The sequence below is a fragment of the Canis lupus genome, chromosome 8, assembly GCF_048164855.1.
Source record: "Canis lupus baileyi chromosome 8, mCanLup2.hap1, whole genome shotgun sequence".
In the NCBI taxonomy this organism is placed as follows: domain Eukaryota; kingdom Metazoa; phylum Chordata; class Mammalia; order Carnivora; family Canidae; genus Canis; species Canis lupus.
The window spans coordinates 15,502,684-15,525,708 of NC_132845.1; the positions used below are offsets into that span (position 1 = coordinate 15,502,684).

The window sequence follows — 23,025 nt, forward strand, 5'->3', positions numbered from 1 at the left end:
AATGGAATATTACTCAGCCATAAAAAAGAATATCTTGCCATTTGCAACAATATGGAGAGAATTACGCTAAGTGAAATCAGTCAGTCAGAGAGAGACAAATGCCGTATCACTTCATTCATATGTGCACTTTAAGAAACAAAACAAATAACAAAGGGGGGGAAAAGAGACAGACCAGAGACAGACTCTTAACTATAGGGAACAATCAGATGGCTACCAGATGGGAGGTCAGTGTGGGATAGGTGAAGTAAGTGAAGGGGAGAAGGGATATATTTATCTTGATGAGCATTGAGGAATATATGGAACTCCTGAGTCAGTCTATTGTACATCTGAAACTAATATAACACTGTATGTTAACTATACTGGAATGATAATAGAAGTGAATAAAATAAAGTAAATAAAATATAATAAAAATAAAATAATAAAGATAAAATAAATAAAATTAAAAATAAAATATAAAATAAAGAGAACAAGATAATTAGCCAATTGATTTTAGAAGTACATAAAAAATAAAGAGAGGAACTGATGATTTATGATGCAGATAAAAGAACCTTGAACAGGAAGTAGAAAATCCAAATATGAAATCAAGATCCACTGCTTACTAACTGTATGAATTTGAACACATCAAGTAACTTGAGTAAATTTCAATTTCCTCACTTTCAGAATGTCAATAAGCTTTATCTTACTAGAGTTGTTTCAAGATTAAATGAAATAACATTTCTTCCATAAATAGATTCCTTCTTTTCATTTCCACCTCTGACTCCACCTCTATTTGGTCTTGAAGGAACTAGCTATAATCCTACTTAGAATCAGCCATCAGAAGCTCTATAATTCTAAAGGTTTTGTAATGAGAAGTGGAATACCTGATTTTGAGGATTATCCATGGCCTTTCCTCTTCCTCTTCCTTTCTGCTCATCAGTCATTTACTATACACTAGCACACCAGAGGGCAGGCAGAAAAACAGAGAGGACACAGTAGATCGCTTATGAAATTTTGCTAAATTGATAAATTCAGGAATAAATGATATAAAATCAAGTAGCTGAGTTATATTTTAAAAGGTAAATCAATATGGCCAGACCATAGGACACTCTTAATAATCCCTTCAGGTGGACAGGAAGTTGCAACTGAAACTTAATGTAGTCACTTTACGAAAAAAAAAAAATTCCAAATTTTATAATCAAAAGAAACCAGAAAAGAATCCTGGAGGTCATTGCCACTCATTTTCCAAAGACATCCCGGTTTCTCGCTACAGGGAAAAGCTTACATGGTTTTGAATATCTGAGCCATAAAGGAAATAGAGGTTGTTATCCCCTTCATGAAAAAGGTTGTGGAGCCATTGGCTCTAAAATATTGAATCTAGTTCCATTTGCTATAACAGCAGGAAGACATAATGAAATTGGAGGAGAGCCAGAGAAAAGAAGCCAAATTGGCAGGTGAGAGGAAGACGAGGAACATTTAAATTCTTAGAAAAGAGTCCTAGATTCTTAGAATTGGAATTATCCTTAGATATCATATATACTAATTCCTTATGTGTCCAGAATATTCCTGATAAATCATAAATAGTTTAGTTATCAAAGACCTATTATATGCTGGGGACTGACTAGAATCCTTCCTCTTTTTTTGCAGCCCATGTTCAAATTATCACCTCAAATATATCTCGTATGCATCCACTTCTCTTATATCCACTGCCATCACCTTGGCCCAAGTCATCCTTCTTTCTCATTTAGGCTATGACAATAGCATTCTAACTGGTTACCCTCTTCTGCTCTGCTCCTCATAACCATGTTCCAACTTCCCAATCCATTGCCACTAGTGTGACTATAAAACACAAATTAAATCATGTCATTGGCTTACACAGAATACTTCAATGATTTTCCATCTACTTCAGGATCAAGTCCAAAGTAATAAACATGGCCCTGAAAGATTTGGCTTCTGCCTCCTTTACTAATAGCCCCTCACTATGCTTTTTCCCTTGGCTCACGAAGTTCTATCCATACTGGCTTTCTTTCAGTTCCTAAAACAGCCAAATGCTTTTCCATATAATAATAACCACCACCACCACCATTACAGATAACATTTCCCAGGTTTTTACTATGTGATTGGCTCTGTGCTAAGTGCTTTGCCCTGTTTAATCCTCACAAGAAATTCCATGAAGTTATTATTTTCACGCTTTTATTGTTGAGAAAACAAATATTTAGAGAAATTTCTCTAAAGCAAAGTTAAGGCCAAAGTTGGAAAGTCTGTTATGTTGCATATTCCAGGAATGTTCTTTCTCCCCACTCTTCCCTAGCTAGATCATACTATGCTTCATGGTTACAAATCATATATTGTTTCCTCAAAGCAGACTTCTCTCATTTTCTGATCTAAATTTGGCACATCTATCAGAGTCCCTTAAACTTTTCCTTTATAGAATATAACACAGTTTATGAACATGTATTTCTTTATGCAGTTATTTAGAAGGTGTAGAATTACTCCATGGGAGAGTCTGAGCATTAGAAATTTTATTAAAATATTTTGCCAACAAAAAAAGCTGCTCTCTTATAATGTCTATCCACTGATCCTAATTCTGCTCTCTTGACCAATACTAAAAAATTAGATTCTTTTCTCTTTAATACCTCTTCAAAATACTTTCAGCAGGAAAGTTAAAGACCGAGAGGACTGGCAATTAGGTGGGATAATTTCAGGTTTATTCATAAAAAGTAGAATGCTAGAATGAAAAGGATGAGGGGCATCTTTTGGAATTATAGATGTTTTTAGGGCACATTTATAAAAATTAATTATTTGTCTACAATAAATGAATGTAAAAAGTATAGAGACATGAGATATAGATGGGGTTTCTGTGCTTGGCATGCTGTATCACAAACTAGGTTCTAATTTGTATAGATCTAGAAGGAAACAAAACTGGAGGAGGTCCAGTTAAAGGCAATTAAAAGACTATGAAAGATTGGGAAAAGCAAAACCTAGCTATGCAATTTCAACTAACCTTAGATATCTCAAAATTACAATACTGATGTCAGAAAGTACAATCATATCTTACCATATTATGAGTTTTGTTTTAACAGAACTGTGGATTGGATGAACCATATTTCTAAGATTTTGAAATTAGTAAGATAAAATAAAAGCTGGGAATTACCAAGAGCTGAAAGCAAATACTCTTTAGGCATTTTATATATTTTAATTAACTCAATATAGTCACTAAAGTTTTTTGTTTTAAAGTCTATCTCCTATCCTTAATGAGAAAGATGAAACATCAAAGATGCAAAGGTCCTTTTGTTTGATAAGATATTTGGTGTTTAAAATCTCTCTATAACTTGTAGTCCAAGTGGCTATTAGAAAATAAATTAAGTGACTTGATGGTGGGGGATCCTTTCACAAAGTATATGTGTATTAAATCACCACGGGTGACTGGGTGGCTCAGTTGGTTAAGCCTCTGCCTTTGGCTTAGGTCATGACCTCAGGGTCCTCGGATCAAGCCCCACATTGGGGCTCAACAGGGAGCCTGTTTCTCCCTCTGCCTGCCACTCCCCCTGCTCTAATTCTCTCTCTCTCTGTGACAAATAAATAAAATCTTTTAAAAAAATCATCACATACACTTTAAATATCTTATAACTTTGTCAATTATACTGCCATAAAGCCAGGATATGACACTTTGAGATTTAGATTTTGAGTTTCGATCTCTAGGTTTAAATCTCAGTCTGTAATTTATTAGTTATGCGACTTCGAACAAATTCCTTACTGAGCTTCAGTTTCCTCAGTTCAAAAACTATAATAACAAAATGTGTCTTTTTTTTTTCAAAATGTATCTTTTAAAATTGAGAATTAAATGCAATGTTGCAATGTTAAACATCCCTTTGTCTTATGTCTGGCACATAGCAAATGCTCAATAAATGTTAATTTCCCTCTAATAATAGAAATCCACTATCTGCCGAGGCACTTCCTCTTTAGACAGCACTCATTGGCAATGGGTTCTTATACTGTCTGGAACTATTCCAACACTACTAAGTAAATAACACTTAGAAGTATAATATATCATGTTTTATTAAGGAAAGATGCGCTTGGGGTGCCTAAGTGGCACAATAGGTTAAAGATCTGACTCTTGGTTTCAGCTCAGGTTGTGATCTCAGGTCTGATGATCTCTGGCTCTGGGCTCAGCATTAAGTCAGCTTCAGATTCTCTGTCCCTTTTCCTCTACCCCTCCTGCTTATGCCTTGCTCACTCTTTCTCAAATAAATAAATAAATCTTTAAAAAAGAAAAAAAAGATGCTCTTCATTGGTATTTTAACTTTGGCTATTAATTCTAGTTTATACATATTTCTTAGCAATTTGTCACTCAAACACAGAACTTAATTACTTTGAATGACCTTAGAGAAATGCGAGTTACAATTATATCAAAAGTCTTGAATAATCTAATTGATGTAAATGTTCCACTGAAATTACCTTTCTCAGTAAAAACAAGAACAAAAAATTCTTCTTCTAGTTATTAAGGATTAATTGGTATGGCAATGATCTTTTAAGATTAAATGAATCCTCTCCTATTTTTATTAAGAACTAATGACAAAAATAAGACTATCAGAAATATATTGCTATTTTATCACAAGGCCAGGAAATATGATTGTTTAATTACTTAAGATTGTAAAATAATCTTTTAGAAAAGTTGTTTTTAAGTCATGAGATAGTTTAGAGGTAATAGAATGTGTTCATTTAACCTATTAAATGGTACTATTTGCTTTATGATAACCCAGCACACTTTGTAAATAAATTTACCTATCTTGCATTAATGCAATTTTCCACTTTGTATATGTCATATGGGTTCATTTGTTAGAAAATATTTTAGCTGGCTTTCCCTAGTACAGGAAATAAAATTACTTATATCTGATTCAAACACAACATAAAGCATCCTACTTCCATAGAAATGTAAACTTCAACAAATCAAACTTTTTTGAGTAAAGAAATTACAATATGCTAATACTTTACTTCTTAGTTTATCTTTCAAACCTGAAGAAAAATATTTTCAAGCTTAAAAGCTTACTATTTTATGGCTTGGTAAGTTGTAATTTTTTAATAATGAAAAATGTTAAGGTCAAATTTAGATTGAAATGATCAGAACTAAAATTAAAGACCAAATATTAGAAATAAGAATGCTCCTGAGATTATAAATGTAATTTATTTTGGACAAAAATATCAGTAACTGAAAAAAAAAAATATCAGTAACTGTATTTCCTCTTAGTTCTCTTGTACAGTAGGTTTTATTTGTCATATCACAAATGACTTTAAATTTGTAGGAGCTAAGCATTTTTGGTACAGAATTTTATTAAGCACAAATCATGGTTAATATGACTTCTAGACGTGCTTACAGATGATGGTAAAAATAAAAGAGCATAAGATAAGCTTACTGTTTCACCAATCTTTCCAATGTTTCCTTGATCTCCAACTTCTCCCTGTTAATAAAAAATAGAAAGCTGTAAAAATGGTTATTTTCCAAATAAGATCACTCATGACATTGCTTCCATTTTCATTTAATGTGATTAGTCAAATCCATAAAAAAAATGCAAAGAGAACTTCAGTTATTCAAAACTGAGGAACACAGTCTTTCCAGTATTTCCTTACGTTACATTCTTCTATTTATGAATTTAATCACTTTTAAAACATTTTCGCAAATAAAATTTTAAACACGAAATATTCAGACATACTCTGTAAAAGGCAGAATGGTAGGTGCTGCAGAAGGTATTAAGAAGAATAAAAATAAAAGAAAGACTTTGCCCACAGGAATGCTCTATTTGTTTCAGGAGAAAAGATCTCACACTGCTGAGCAGAACAGAATACCTGTAGTAGGTTTAAGCGGTAAGGGAGCTCATAGGAGCATGCATGCTGTGGGCTGGTACAGCCAGAGTTGGCTTCCCTGGGGAAGTCATGTATGCTCATAACATTACCACAGTCTATAGTCCATGATGCTCTGAAAACTCAATTTTTCAAAACTTGTCTGGTGGCAAACTTGACCTAACCCGAATTTATTTGGCAGCAACACTTTATCTGACCTGAGAGGCGATTTATACTCCTGTTTATTTTAATTAATCTGAACATCCTTCTATTTCACCACAGAAATATTAGCATTTCTAATTACACTGTGCTGTCCCATAGCCAGCTGGCGGCATTAGGTAAACTGTAATATATTCATCATACTATCTTTTGAAAATCCAAACATCGATGATTTCAAGTAATAGCTTATGAAACTGTATTTGAGTTGGGCTTTGAAGAATGGGTGAGATTTCACCAATGATGAGAAAGGTCCATTTTTGGTGTTGAGGAATGGCATCAGTGAAGGCTGAACAAAGTCATGGATTAATGAAAGGTATAAGATTAAGTTCATGGTACCATGCAGAGTTAACCTGACAAGGGTGTATGTTCTATATATGGAAAGAGGAAATTTAACCATCAATTGCTATTTAAAAATTAATTAAAATTAAACCATCCATTGCTATCTGAAACATTAAATTAAAAATTTAAATGCTATTCAAAAATTAAAATTATTTATTATTAAATTGCTACTTAAAAATAAATTTAAAATTAATTAAAATTAAAGCATCAATTGCTATTTTTAAAAATTAGTAATTAAATCTCAGGATGAAATAGTAAATTGCTAAACAGCACTGAACAATATTGTAGCCACTAATAACGTATACATAGCTACTGAGCATTTGAAACTGGCTGATGTGAACTGAAATGTGATGCAAATATAAAATACACAGTAGATTTCAAAGACTCTATACCAAAAAAGAATATAAAATATCTCATTAATAATTTTAATATTGATCACATGTTGAAATGATGATATTTTCATATTTTGGGTTACATAAACATTATTACTAAAATTAATATCATTTGTCTCTTTTCATGTTTTTCTGTGGCTCACATCTGTGATTTATATTATATACTCTACTGGATAGTGCTGATTTTAAGCACTGATACCTAATATTCATATGAGTAATCAATTTGAAATAAACTTTTAAAGACTACACAAGTTTTTGTTTCAATTTCTGTATGCTTTTAGATATACAATAAAGAATGAAGCATTTTGGTTTGTAAATCCTAGTTTTTGACTGACAATTCACTAGACAGCTCTTGTAGAAAATTTGTGACAGAATAATATACAGATTATTAATTTTCTTGTATTTCTCCCTCTTTACCCAATACCCCTCTCAGGTTCCAAGGGAGAGGGACCGTTTTTGTGCTTCATAGTCTTAGGGGAGGTTTGTATTAACAGGCAGAAAGCAGAAGTGGCTTGCAGATTACGTGCATTCCTGCCTTAGTTTTCAGGGAGCCTGAAGGTCGGAGGTGAGTTGGTCTTTGAGGGTAACAAGAGAGAGAGGAATATTTCCCCAGGCCTAGGAAGAGAACAGAGATCCTAGGGTTCTGTAAAAGGTGGTGTGACCCTTAACCAACTCCCAAGTGCTCCCCCCAGGAATGCCAGGTTCCCCCAAGGGAATGCCTGGTTCTAGTGAACAGCTGTATGATACACCAAGACTAAAATCTCGGACAAATACAAGGAGTTGATGATTAAAGAACTCCTTCATCTCCTGGGTAACAAAGACCCCCCTAAATGCTGGTGTGATTCTACTAAGGAGACAGGATGTCACTATGGCTAAGATTCAGTTTCTTGGCAGTTTGACTAGATGGTAGCTCACAGGTGGACTTTTTAGAGCTATTTGGCAGTACAAGGATTAATCTCGGTCACGGAGAATTAACTTTTCTGTTTATAAATATCATGTTTCCATTTCCAGGTCTAACTTGAAGGTCACGTACACATATTCCCCCAGGATGACTACAGCCACAGAGAGACAGGCTGACACATTAGAAAATATTTTAGCTCATATCTCTTTATTAATTGACCTCAAAAAATACTGTCTTTCCCTTAGATCCTAGTATCACAAAAATAGTTTAATATAAATTAATTGTAACTTTAAGGAATCTAGCTACAATGCTGTAAAGCTTTTCAATTTTTCCTTAGGTTTTAAGTTTGTATAAATCAGCAATTCTTATAAACTAGTAACTAGTTTTCTTTAGACCTTAGTGTTGTACATACAAAACCACTGCATTATTTTATATTTGTTGGTGTTAAAAAGTCATACAAAACTTAGAAACAAGGCAAAAATGTAGGTGCCACATTCTTTCAATGACATAAAGTGGTAAAGGCCACCTAGTGATTTTCTAGAAATGTACTTAGAATCACTACACAATTGCTTAAAGGACTCAGACTTGATGAAGATATATAAAATCTATATCTATATATAGTGAAGTTCTATTAACTTACAGATTTATGTCCAGTGAAATGGATAGCCCCCCAAATTATGGTTTATTCTCCTATATCTAACCACAAATCTCAATAATTCTTTATTAAACTGTATATCTATCCAAATAAGGATATAGATAGATATAAACACAGTCACAGTTATAGATATTTATAGACTCAGATATACAGATGTGGATATAAAGATACATAACTTCTCAAATGCTAGTTGAGCCAGTTTTAACATATTACTGGTTCCCTCACTAATAAGTTGAAAAAAATCTTAGACAGATGTTCATTTTATATTTTTGTGACAGTCATAATTTTATCTTTTTGAAAACTATACTTTGTAACTGCTAAGTATCAGGTACTTTACCTTTAAGCCTTCTGGTCCTGGTTCACCTGCATACCCCTTTTGACCTGGTTTTCCCTAGAAGAAAACAGAAAAAAAAGAGATATGTTTAATCATATGTTTTCGGAAATTACCAAACATTTATGAGATTCAGACCATTCTATGAAATAAAGCACTTCAAAATTATTTGATAAGTGTATTTTAGCATCCCCATTAGTATTCATTCTACAGTCTTTAACTGTCTACTATGTGCCCCGCACAGTTATAGGGGTTGAGGAATGAAGAATACACTAAGCATATCTGCCTTCATAGAGCTTACATTCTAATGAGGATGATAAAATTCAAAAAAAAAGTAAATATATAGTATTTACGTACTGTTAAATGTAAAGGACATAGAGTTAAGCAAGGAAGGGAGACATAAACTGTTGTGAGAGTTTTGTTGAAATTTTTTATAAGATTGCCAAGGAAGATTTTTCACAACAGGTTTGCCGCCAGAACACAGGTGTTGTGAAAACCACCGCTAAACCTAAACCAAAACGGGAGGAAAAGACTCATGACTCACATCAATATCGTCATCATCGGACACATAGATTTGGGGAAGTCTACCACTACTGGCCATCTGATCTACAAATGTGGTGGGATCGACAAAAGAACTACCAAAAAATTTGAGAAGGAGGCTGCTGAGATGGGAAAAGGCTCCTTCAAGTATGCCTGGGTCTTGGATAAACTGAAAGCTGAATGTCAACATGGTATCACCATTGATATCTCCCTGTGGAAATTCGAGACCAGCAGGTATTATGTGACCATCATTGATGCCCCAGGACACAGAGACTTTATCAAAAACATGATTATAGGCACATCTCACGCTGACTGTGCTGTCCTGATTGTCACTGCTGGTGTTGGTGAATTTGAAGTAGGTATTTCCAAGAATGGGCAGACCTGTGAGCATGTCCTTCTGGCTTACACACTGGGTGTAAAATAACTAATTGTTGGTGTTAACACAATGGATTCTACTGAGCCACCCTACAGCCAGAAGAGATATGAGGAAATCGTTAAGGAAGTCAGCACCTACATTAAGAAAATTGGCTACAACCCTAACACAGTAGCATTTGTGCCAATTTCTGGTTGGAATGGTGACAACATGCTGGAGCCAAGTGCTAACATGCCTTGGTTCAAGGGATGGAAAGTCACCTGTAAAGATAGGAATGCCAGTGGAACCATACTGCTTGAAGCTCTGGATTGCATTTTGCCACCAACTCGTCCAACTGATAAGCCCTTGCATCTGCCTCTCCAGGACATCTACAAAATTGGTAGTATTGGTACTGTCCCAGGGGGCCGAGTGGAGACTGGTGTTCTTAAGCCTGGCATGGTGGTCACCTTTGCTCCAATGTTACAATGTCTGTTGAAATGCACCATGAAGATTTGAGTGAGGCTCTTCCTGGGGACAATGTGGGCTTCAGGGTCAAGAACGTAGCTGTCAAAGATGTTCGTCGTGGCAATGTGGCTGGTGACAGCAAAAATGACCCACCAATGGAAGCAGCTGGCTTCACGGCTCAGGTGATTATCCTGAACCATCCAAGCCAAATCAGTGCTGGATATGCACCTGTGCTGGATTGTCACACAGCTCACATTGCTTGCAAGTTTGCTGAGCTGAAGGAAAGGACAGACGGTTGCTGTGGGTGTCATCAAAGGAGGCAGCTGGAGCTGGCAAGGTCACCAAGTCTGCCCAGAAAGCTCAGAAGGCTAAATGAATATTATCCCCAATACCTGCCACCCCAATCTTAATCAGTGGTGGAAGAACAGTCTCAGAACTGTTTGTGTTAATTGGCCATTTAAGTTTAATAGTAAAAGACTGGTTCATAATAACAGTGTATCGCAAAACCTTCAGAAGGAAAGGAGACTGTTTTGTGGACCATTTGGATTTTTTTTGTGCGTGTCTGGCAGTTTTAAGTTATTAGTTTTTAAAAATCAGTACTTTTTAATGGAAACAACTTGACCAAAAATCTGTCACAGAATTTTGAGACCCATTAAAACAAAAGTTTCAGAGAAGGACAAACATTATATGGTCTCATTCATTTGGGGAATATAAAAAATAGTGAAAGGGAATAAAGGGGAAAGGAGAGAAAATGAGTGGGAAATATCAGAGAGGGAGACAGAACGTGAGAGACTCCTAACTCTGGGAAACAAACAAGGGGTGGTGTAAGGGGAAGTGGGGGTGGGGTAGGGTGACTGGGTGATGGGCACTGAGGGGGGCACTTGACGGGATGAGCCCTGAGTGTTATGCTAAATGTTGGCAAATCGAACTCCAATAAAAAAATATACAAAAAAAAATAACAACAACAAAAAAGATTGCCACGGAAGACCTCACTGAGAAGATAGCGTATGAGTAAAGACTTAAAAGGGATAAGTTATATGGTTACCTGAAGAAAGAATATTTCAAGCATAGGAAAAAACATGTGCAAAGGGCCCTGAGGCAAGCATGTGACTGGTCTGTTAAAGAAACCATGAAGAGTCAATGAAGCTGGAGCACAATAAGAAAGGAGAGTAGTAAGAAGATGAGGTCAAAGAAAGGAATGGGGGATGAGAAGCCAGATCATGTAAGGCCTGAAGGGTTATAGTAAGGGCTTTGCTTTCTACTCTGAATGAAGCAGGAAAACTCAGAAAAGCTTTGAGAAAAGAAGTGTCATTATCTATGTTTTAACAGGACCACTTTAATGCAAGAGTGGAAGCAGGCAGTCCAAAGAGGATTACGATAGTCCAAGTGAAAGATGACAGTGGCATAGACCAAGGTGGTAACAGAAGAGATTGTAAGTAAAACTGTGTATATAATTTGAAGGTAGAGCTTACAGGATTTGCTAACAGGTCATGTGTAGAATGTGAGAGAAAGAGAAGAATCAGGAATAAACTCAATATTTTAATCTGAGTAAGAAATGAAACAAGGAAGATTGTAAGAAGAAAGGTTTGGAGGGCAAATTGGGAACTAAATTTAATAAACTCTAGTTTGCTAGTCTTGTTAGATATTCAAAGTAGAGAGATCTAGTGGTAGTTTTACATGTCCAGGGATTCAGAGGGTAGAAAATTCTGGTCTGAACATATGATTTTGGCAATCACCAGCATTCTGATGGTATTTAAAGCCATAAGGCTCGACCTACTCATCTAGGAGTGAGTGTAAACTCAAGTCCACAAAGCAAGCCCTGGGGCACTCCAAAACTTTGAATTTGAAGAAATGAGGAAAATAGCAAATTTCCTGCCAGAGATTTAGGAGGAAGATCATGTAAGTGAAGAAAGTGTTTCCAGGAGGAGGATGTGATCCTGTCAAATTCTGAGGCATGCAAGTATTGCGTAATACAAAAATTGAGAAATGACCATTGAATTCAGCAACATGGAAGTCACTGATGACCTTCACAAAGTCATTTGTTTTGGAGTGGTATGGACAAGAATGGTTTCAGCAGATAGGGTGAGGAGAAAAACGTAAAGTGCATATATTGACGATACTTCTGAGAATTTTTACTGAAAAGGAAAGGGGAAAAAAGGTTAACACCTCGAAGAAAACCTGGGATCAATATGTTTTGTTTTTTGGTTTTTAAACTGGTAGAAATAACAGCATCTTTATTTGCTGATAGGAGGGATCCATTAAAGAAAACAAAATTAAGATGCAGGCAAAAGTGGGAAATAGTTGGATCAATGTTCCTCAGTAGGCAAAAGGATAAGATACATTGTAAACAAGTGGAAGTTTTGACCTTAGCTACAAAAATGACCTGTTCATCCACAATAACAGGAGGGAAGACTTTTTAAATGGCATAGATACAGAGAGGTGGGTAGAAGCAATAGTAGAAACCTGTGGAAGCTCTCCTCTGAATACTTCAATCTTCTCAGGGAACTAGGATGCAAGGTAATGGGCTAAGAATGAGGATTAAAGTGAGTGGATCTGAGAAGAGAGAAAGTGTAAAATAATAATTTGAAAACTAAAAGTAAATGTGTATTGGGGGGTATGTGTGTGGCTCAGACAGTTAAGTCTCTGTCTTTGGCTCAGTTCATGATCTGAAGGTCCTAGGATCAAGCCAGCATTAGAGCAGGGAGTCTGCTTTGCCCTCTGCTCCTTCCCTCCTCATTCTCTTTCTCAAATAAATAAATAAACAAATAAATAAATAAAATCATTTTTAAAAAGTAAATGAGTACGGCAATAGAATTCAGAATGCAATCAAAGGGATAATTTAGTGTTTTGAGGATGACGAAGAAAGATGTGAGGGGTCAGGAGTGAAACAAGAATAACAGAAAGGCAAAAAGGTCAATAGATTAAAATTCCTACTGGGACTGTTGGATTGGTTATTAGAAAGAATGTACTAGAAAGAAAGGAGATTATGGCTGGAGAGTGAGAAGTTTGAAACTGAAAATAATGAGAGGCTGCTATTACTGGTAATGATAAGGTAAATGTTATGACTACAGCAGTTAGTACCTAAAGAGAGTGGAAAATAAGATTACTGAAGGAGAAGAAGTCAAAATCCCAGATATTGGGTAGGTCAATCGTTAGTGTGTGGTTTCTAATATAATTGATATCTGATTATACAAAATTTGATTAAGGAAATCACTATGTCTCAACATGTGTGACAAATTCAAATCTAAGAGTAAAAAAACTGTGGAGCGCAATTGCCAAATAGAATACTAATTTATAATACCTACCAGGTATTATTGGTTTGGATTTTATTATTCCTATCCATTAATAGATATTCTTATTTTTCTTTCTTAAAACAAAACGAAACAATCCTCTAGCTTTCATTGTATTTTGACTGCATACAAAAACTTTAGCAACTTTAAAATTATATTTAGGACTTCTAACAAAAAATTGTTCTAACTTTTACCTCTGCCTTGCTTGAAATTGTTAGTGGTTTCTTAGCAAGCACAAAGTAAAGCAAAGAATCAAAAATCATCCCATTATTGTTAAATATCAATTGTTCTCTAATCAATTTGCAGAGACGCCAGAAGAAATGTAATTAAGAGTCTAAATTATTAGATTTATCTATGATATTTACAAAAAAATTTAAAATAATACACTTTATTCACATTGTTTTAGAAAAAGAATATTTCTTTCATCTTTAATAATGTAATACTTAAGCATTACAGTATATTAAGTAATAGTTATACAGTAATAGTTATACATCATATCTACATTATGGAAGGAAAATCACTGAAATCTGTATCAGCATATTTATTATCTCTTTAAAGTCAAGAAATTCAGAGCACCAGTGCTGGAGTCATCACTTCTGGCCCTGTTTAAGTTTTGCCATATTAGGTTTACCCTGAGCATGTAATAGTAAAGCCTTATTTTAATATTTTAAAACTGTGGACAATATCTTGCAGGGTTGTTTTCAGGGTTAGAGATGATTCGTGTGACATACTTAGAGCAATACTAGGTTTAAATTGATCTTCAACCATTAGTAGCAACAATAGTAATAAATATTAAGGCTGAGTTGATAAGGGGCAAACACGGTTCTCTGTTTTCTAGAGGAGCAAATTTTAAACGAGATCAATTATACTGGGCTCAAATAACAATAGTCTTTCTGTTATATAACTCACCTCATACAAAATGAAATAAAAATTCTTTTTCTTTCAATGGGATAGTGTATACATGTTAGTGAGGTAAAGGTGCAAAAGAAAGAATTACTGTTTCCATAAATGCAAAAATGTTTTAAGAACCTGCATGCTACGATGTTCTCAAGGAAAAAGAATGAGATGGATTCATGTGAGTCTAATGATGTCTCTTAAAATAAACGTGATACACACACCTTTATTATTTCATAATAATGTAAGGTTTGGTCGTGCATGCCCAAATTCTTAAAGAACATGTTTTCAGAACTTGAAAACAGGTAATTCATATATCACCACACAATATTATATGAAGGAAAGGCTGACAGAAAATACTTCCTATTTAGTTTCCATAATTTTGTTGGCATACTCAGAAAAGAACATTCTCAGAATATCACTAAAATGGCTAAAGTGTTTAGCTTTCTTTCTTTCTTTTTTTTTTTTTTTTTTAGATTTATTTTTCTATTCATGAGAGACACAAGAGAGAGTCAGAAACATAGGCAGAGGGAGAGGGAGAAGCAGGCTCCCTGTAGAGAGCCTGATGTGGGACTCGATCCCAGGATCTAGGATCACACCCTGAGCCGAGGGCAGATGCTCAACCACTGAGCCACCCAGGCATCCCGGTATTTAGCTTTCTATTACATTTTGAGAAACTTTATAAATAATTAGCACAAATTACTAAGACCATAAAACCACTAAAGCAACAAGCAAAAATACAGTAGACATATCATTTAAAATATCCCTGGGAAATTCCAGTTATAGGCCTATATTATTTGGAGGGATTATATGTTATAGGCTTTTCTGTCCTTTAGTAAAACTTAAAATTTGGTGCTATTAAAAGACATTCACATAAGTTATTTTAAGAGAAGTACTTTTTGAAAAGTATTTACATGATACCTACTCTTGGCCCCAGTTCTCCAAAGGGTCCAATCGGTCCTTCTTCTCCCTTAAAAAATAAAATGAGAATATATCATGGCCTGAAATAGGTATTTATAAAAGTAACTCTTATTCTATTTACTCTGAGATGTGATGAAAATAATGCTGTGACTTTCTTGCATTTTATTTTTTTTTTTTAAAGATTTTATTTATTTGAGAGAGACTGATCATGAGCAGGGAAGGGACAGAGGGAAAAGCTCCTGCTGAAGAGGGAACCTGACGTGGGCTTGGATCCCAGATCATACTGGAGCCCAAATCAGATGCTTAACCTACCTAGTGACCCAGGTACCCCAACTTTCTTGTATTTTACTGTGCCATCCCGTAACATTTTAGTTTTTTGAGTGATAACCCCACGTCTATCCTAAGGGGGACATGCCCTATTTGACTTTTTTTTTTTTAATTTTTATTTATTTATGATAGTCACAGAGAGAGAGAGAGGCAGAGACACAGGCAGAGGGAGAAGCAGGCTCCATGCACCGGGAGCCCGACGTGGGATTCGATCCCGGGTCTCCAGGATCGTGCCCCGGGCCAAAGGCAGGCGCCAAACCGCTGCGCCACCCAGGGATCCTATTTGACTATTTTTAAACTGGTAGATGATAAAAGTTATATGTAGAAAATTGAGAATGAATAAGAGTGAAAGTGATGAGGGTATTTACCACAAAATTAGGATATTTGAAGGAGGTTAGTATCTAAAACATATGAACAACTTATACAACTCAACATCAAACGCCAAAATAATCCAATTAAAAATGGACAGAGGGCCTGAATAGACATTTTTCTGAAGAAGACATACAGATGGTCAACAGACATATGAAAAGATGCTCAGCATCCCTAATCATTAGGAAAATGCAAATCAAATCCAAAACAAAGATTAGGAATCACTGAAATCATATATTAAGGATAACGTTCACCTTCTTGAGCTCAATCTCTCTCTCACACAGAGAGGAACTCAACTAAGTTCTTAATAGATGGAAATCAATATACACTGGTATATTAAAAAATTACTGGTACAGAACATGTTTGCTCTTGGCACATTTTAATACTTCATTCATTCAATAAATATAGATTTGAATCTTAGTTCTGTTTTAAGCCTTAGAGATACAAAGGTATATCAGATCCTACCCAATAGAGTTAATGTCTAGAGATTCTTGACTAGCTTATTGGTTCAATATTCTTGGGGTGAAACCAATTATAATGTCATAAAAGTATAAAATCTTGTGAATTCTTCTAAGGATCAAAAGATGTATCAGTGGACAGATTATAGAGGAACATCAAAAAATAAAGGATTTTTATATATTATTCTCCAAGAAAATTAAAAAGTAATAAATGTTTTTATTGCATTTATTGATAAATTTTCTAAAACATGCTGATTTTTCACCTTTAAATAAAATCCCATTTCCTAACTGCCTGTAAAAAATGGCAACCTGAAATCCTCTATGGAAAAAACTGTCCACACATTAAAGCAATGTTTCTTTAAGCAATAAAATTCCACAGAAATGAAAAAGGGAAAATTTGAACTAAAACAATTACTGACTCATTATTTATTTATTCCATACCTGAAGTCCTTTGAGACCAGGAGGTCCAGGAGGTCCCCTATTTCCAAGGAGTCCCTATAAAAGCAACATAAGTACAAATAATAAAAACTTTACCTCAAAAAAAAAAAAAAAAACCTTTACCTCAATGAATATTCCTCAATCAGCATTAATCTGGAGATGGCCAATACAATTTGGTACCATTCCTTTCCCATTATGAAGTTATCAAAGTAAGGTCAGAGGATAGGTGAGCAGTAAACTCCAAAACATTGGGGAATGTAGGATAAACTATTTTTTTTAAGTATGTTTGTGTTCAAATAATCTGCTCAGTATGTTACTCTTCAGCCACTCAGAAAAGTACTTCAAATTTAAAGCAATGAGTACAATTGTTAATTTGGTAATAGTACAATAAATATGTAATAGAGTATCCAAAAGTCTAAAAACAGACAGAAGCGACATATTCTGTTTTATTATCTGTTAAGAGACTAGCTTGCAGATGAAAGTAACAATCTGAATGTGATTAGGAATTTCACTATTAAAAAACTCGTTTGTTAAAATGCATGTTGTTAAAAAATCAAATGCTCTCTGAATAAAAATTCATTAAAGTCACTTAAAAATCTTTTTATTTCAGAAAATACCCTATTTATCTATTTAACATGATGACATTTTATTATTCAGTTCTGCTCCCCTAACTATACAATGTGTCAGCAACGTTTTAAGTAAATCTCTTTTAAAAACTAACTTTTGTATTATTGCTTTTAGTGATTCTATAACCATTAAAAGATATTTTCTAATTTTTAAATGTAGAAAATATGCCAAATCGTGAATCTATCCAGGTGGGTTTAATTTTTAGTTCTGGAATGCAGCTGAGCGACAAACTGCACAAGAATCTTGTCTTCACATTACACCTTGCTCTATCATTGCTATATTCTAATACAAAAAAAAAAAAAAAAGAAAAACTCTTGGTCAGTTTAACAGTCTATAATATCACAAGGTTATGTATATAATGTTATTCGAGAAACTGACTTAGGCAATAACATTTCGTGCAGCTATCTTATTTTTTTATTGGAAGAGATGGATTAGATTATTGAAATGGGTATATGTTATTTGATGCAAGTTCATCATGCATTTGCAAAAGCATCCTAATTTTACTTAGGGAAACACTTTCTCCTCACTCAGCCTACCTGATTTGAGGGGAGGTGAGTTCATCTCTGCCTAAATTTGAGGGCTGACATGTGACATGTATACCTAAGTCAGTCAGCATATTCTACACCTTTAAAAATAGTGATTGGTTCAGTAATGAGGCAGGAATCCAACTCAGTCTAACTAAAGAAAGTTTTTGCACTACAGTGTAACAACTGGGAGTACCATTAAGGATGATAAAAATCTAAACAGTGGGAAACGATGAAGTGGAGCATGCCTGAGAATGAAATCCATAAATTAATGAAAAGAACAGAAGTAATTGGATTCTAATCATATTATTTGCGGTCTTGAATTTAATTGTTTGGATTCCTAAACTTTTCTTCTATTTATGTAGTCATGTTTATGTTTTCATTACTTACAAATGAAAGAATTCTGATATAAAGATTTCTTTCATTTTAAATTTAAATTCAATTTGTCAACATATAGTATAACACCCAGTGTTCATCACATCAAGTGCCCTCCTTAATGCCCATCACCCAGTTACCCCATCCCCCTTCTACCCACCTTCCCTTCTGCAAACCTTTGTTTGTTTCCCAGAGTCAGGAGTCTGTCATGGTTTGTCTTCCTCTCTAATTTTTTCCCACTCAGTTTCCCCCCTTCCTTTCTGGTTCCTTTCACTATTTCTGATATTCCACATATGAGTGAAACCATATGATAATTTCTTTCTCCGATTGACTTATTTCAGTCAGCAAATTATCCTCCAGTTCCATCCACATTGATGTAAATGGTAGATATTCATCTTTCTGTTGGCTGAGTAATATTCAATTGTATTTATATACCACATCTTTTTATCCATCATCTGTCAAAGGGCATCTAGGCTCCTTCCACAGTTTGGATATTGTAGACACTGCTGCTATGAACATCGGGGTGCAGGTGTCCCATTGTTTCACTACATCTGTATCTTTGGGGTAAATACTCAGAAAATTGCTGGGTCATACAGTAGCTCTATTTTTAACTTCTTGAGGAACCTAACCTCCTCACTGTTTTCCAGAGTAGCTGCACCAGCTTGCATTCCCAACAACAGTGTAAGAGGGTTCCCCTTTCTCTACATCCTTGCCAACATTTGTTGCTTCCAGGCTTGTTCATTTTAGCACAGCAAGGGAAACAGTCAACAAAACTACAAGAATGGGAGAAGATATTTGCAATGACATATTAGATAAAGGGCTAGTATCCAAGGTACATAAAGAACTTAACAAACTCAACACTCAAAAAACAAACAATTCAGTCAAGAATGGGCAGAAGATATGAAGAGACATTTCTCCAATGTCTCCAATGTCAGAACTACCTATGGCCAACAAGCACATGAAAAAATGCTCCACACATCACTGCCTTTATAGACATGTCTTGCAAGAAGTTGCTGTGGCTGAGTTCAAAAACGTTACTGCCTGTGTTCTGCTCTTGTATTTTGATGGATTCTTATCTCACATTTAGGTCTTTCATCCACTTTGAGTTTATATTTGTGATATAATAATTTCTAACTCTTTAATATCCAAAATAGTCTTCTTGGTCTCAAAGTGATAGGTTTTAAGTATTTAGACTGATGTAAGATATGGAATCAGAATGTTCTGATATTTAAATTCTATCACAGGACAGCTTATGCTTAATTATTTAATTCATTGTTCATTCATTTTTTCATCCACCATCTATTAATTTCCTCTACGGGTAAGGTCCAATAAACAGCACAGCATTAGGCCCTGGGTATACAAATACAAATAAAATACAGTTCCTATTTTTAATCAATTCATAATTTATTATAGATGATGGCGCTTTAAAATAAAAATTAGTAAATAATTGTAATGGAAATAGAAGTAGAACCAAAGTATAATGGGAACTTAGATGAAAGACAAAAATCTTTTCTGGGAGGGTCATAAATTTTTTATCTTTGCAAATGATTTTGTGCTGAATTTTGATAGGCTACTAAAAATTTATAGCATAAAATAAGCAGACACCAAAAACTTATTAACAACTCCTGGGGCTCAAAGCCATTGATGAATATACAATTTCAGATTATTGTGTATGTGTAAGAAACTGGCTCAGCTCCATATGCAAGATATAACCAGCAGAAGGCTGAGTGATCAAAAACAACAACACCACCACTAGGGTGCCTTATTCTCTCACTGCAGCTATTTACCTGCATGAATGGTACCAATGACCAAGAAATTAAAAATAACTCTCAGGAAGCACATAAACCCTCTTTCCTTTCTCTTCCAAGACCAATTTATAATCTTAGAAAAGTTGTAAAATCTGAATTAAAAAACAAAACAAAACTAGTTATATGCTATTTATAAGAAACACACGTAAAACAAAAATACAGGGAAATTTAAAGTCAAAAAAAGTAGAAAAAGATATTCAAGAGATTCACCAGCCCAAAAAGAGTTGAAATAATTAATGTTAGACATAGTAGACTTTAAAATAAAACAGATTATTAGAATTAAGAGGGTCACTAAATGATAGAAGGCTGTATTCACCAGGAAGAGATTAAAAACTCTTGATGTTTGTGCAACTTATAAATTTCAAATATGAGGTAAAAATGAATAAAAATAAATTGAGAAATCTAGTATTAGAGAGAGAAATTCAGGGATCCCTGGGTGGCGCAGCGGTTTGGTGCCTGCCTTTGGCCCAGGGCACGATCCTGGAGACCCAGGATCGAATCCCACGTCGGGCTCCCGGTGCATGGAGCCTGCTTCTCCCTCTGCCTATGTCTCTGCCTCTCTCTCTCTCTCTCTCTGTGTGTGACTATCATAAATAAATAAAAAATTAAAAAAAAAAAAAGAGAGAGAAATTCAACATATCTTTCAGAAATTAGTAGATCTAGCAAATAAAAATCAATAGGAATAGAGAAGACTGAAATAGCAAAATTACTTGATCTAATGGCCATATATAGAACAATGAATCCTCAAGTTGGAGTTTACAAATTCTTTACAAGCACACATGTAAAATTTGTGAAAATTAACCTCAAGAAAGAAAGGCCATAATTGTCTAACAACAGTATCGATTAAAAAATTGTATATACATAGTGGCTTACTCTATAGCAGTAAAAATAAATAAGCCGTAATTACATGCATCAACCTAGGGTACACAAAAAAGATAAGACTGAATGGCAGGACCAAATCATTGAAGAACTTATGCAGTATAATTCCTTTTGTATGAATTTCCTAAACAAGGAAAACAACAAATACTATGAGAGTGTATACACAGATGCGAAAAAAAGAGAGTGTTTATAAATGCAAGAAGGGAAGAAACAGACATGATTAGTGAGGAACACTCAAGAAGCTTATAAGTCTATTTCTTAATGTTAATATAGTTTTTTCATCATTATTTAAGCTATGCACATGTTTCATATTTGCCATATTAAATATGCAAATTCTCCAGCACAGATCACGTAGATTACATATTAGGTCACAAAAGAAGTCTTAACACATATAATAAAATTGAAATTATATCAACTATTCTTTCTGACCTTAATGAAATGAAACTAGAAATCAAATAGCAGAAGGAAAACAAAAAAAGTCACAAATAGGAGGAAATTAAATAACACTCTTGAATGTGGGAAACAGGCCTGCTGTATCATAAATAGATCTAAGAAAAGAGGCCGTTAATACACGATCCTGAGAGGGGCACCTGGGTGGCTCAGTCAAGTATCTGCCTTCAGCTCAGGTCATGATCCTGGGCTCCTGGGATCAAGTCCCTGCTGAGCAGGGAGCCGGCTTCTCTCTCTCCCTCTGCTGCTTCCCCTGTTTGTGCTCTCCCTCTGTCTCTCTCTCTCTCTCAAATAAATAAATAAAATCTTTAAAAAATATATATGATCCTGAAAAATGCATCCCATGATGTGACAAAGAGATACAGAAGAGCAGTAAGTCCTGAACGCAAGATGCAACCAACTAGAACACCAGAGTGGACTATTCATCATACTTGAAACTTCCTTGTGCACCCTACATGGGAGGGATGTTTGTTAGAAGTTATTTTAAGCCTGCTTCTTTGTATTACCTGACTTATCTAATGTAGAGATCTCTCTTTCAAATACATAGGGTTAAACAATGCATCTAGTAAAAGCAGCAGCCTTTATGAGCTTGGGACCTTTGCAGGCTTTGCATTGGTCCCCTGATCCCCACAGTATTTTGTGTCTGTCTCTTCTTTTATTTCGTGTGTGCATTGCACTTTCAAAAAAGAGATCAAAAGGGAAATTAGAAAATATTTTCAGATAAATGAGAATGAGAACACAATACACTAAAATTTATGGGATGCATAAAAATAGTACTAAGAGGGAATTTTAAAATGGTAAACACCTACATTAAAAAAAGATCTCAAATAAGCCACCTAACTTTACACCTCAAGAAACTGGAAAAAGAACAAACTAAGCCCAAAGTTAGGAGATAAAAGGAAATAATAAAAATTAGAGCATAAATAAGTGAATAGAGAATAGGAAAACAATAGAAAAAAATAATAAAACTATAGGTTTTTTAAAAATCAACAAAATTGCGGACATTGCTGCTATAAACATCAAGGTGCAGGTGTCCCGGTGTTTCATTGCATCTGCATCTTTGGGGTAAATAGCCAAACTGTGGAAGGAGCCTCGGTGTCCATCAAAATATGAATGGATAAAGAAGATGTGGTTTATGTATACAATGGAATATTACTCAGCCATTAGAAATGACAAATACCCACCATTTGCTTCAACGTGGATGGAACTGGAGGGTATTATCCTGAGTGAAATAAGTCAATCGGAGAAGGACAGACATTATATGGTCTCATTCATTTGGGGAATATAAATAATAGTGAAAGGGAATAGAAGGGAAGGGAGAAGAAATGGGCAGGAAATATCAGAAAGGGAGACAGAACATGAAGACTCCTAACTCTGAGAAACGAACTAGGGGTGGTGGAAGGGGAGGAGGGCAGGGGGTGGGGATGAATGGGTGATGGGCACTGAGGGGGGCACTTGACGGGATGAGCACTGGGTATTATTTTGTATGTTGGCAAATTGAACACCAATAAAAAATAAATTTATTATTTATTAAAAAAAATCAACAGGGATCCCTGGGTGGCGCAGCGGTTTGGCGCCTGCCTTTGGCCCAGGGTGCGATCCTGGAGACCCGGGATCGAATCCCACGTCGGGCTCCCGGTGCATGGAGCCTGCTTCT

At 35.0% G+C, this 23,025-nt stretch overlaps 1 protein-coding gene across 6 annotated transcripts in view; it reads right to left on the reverse strand.

The window, feature by feature from the left end:
• Nucleotides 1-23,025, reverse strand: part of COL24A1 (collagen type XXIV alpha 1 chain) — a 387,541-nt gene that overhangs the window by 218,012 nt on the left and 146,504 nt on the right. For all 6 annotated transcript variants that reach the window (XM_072834343.1, XM_072834342.1, XM_072834338.1 and 3 more), the window contains 4 exons: nucleotides 16,709-16,762; nucleotides 15,118-15,162; nucleotides 8,658-8,711; nucleotides 5,391-5,435 (listed from right to left, as the gene is read on the reverse strand). In XM_072834343.1, coding sequence (XP_072690444.1) covers nucleotides 5,391-5,435; nucleotides 8,658-8,711; nucleotides 15,118-15,162; nucleotides 16,709-16,762 — 198 coding nt within the window. The remainder of the gene's footprint in view (nucleotides 1-5,390; nucleotides 5,436-8,657; nucleotides 8,712-15,117; nucleotides 15,163-16,708; nucleotides 16,763-23,025) is intronic.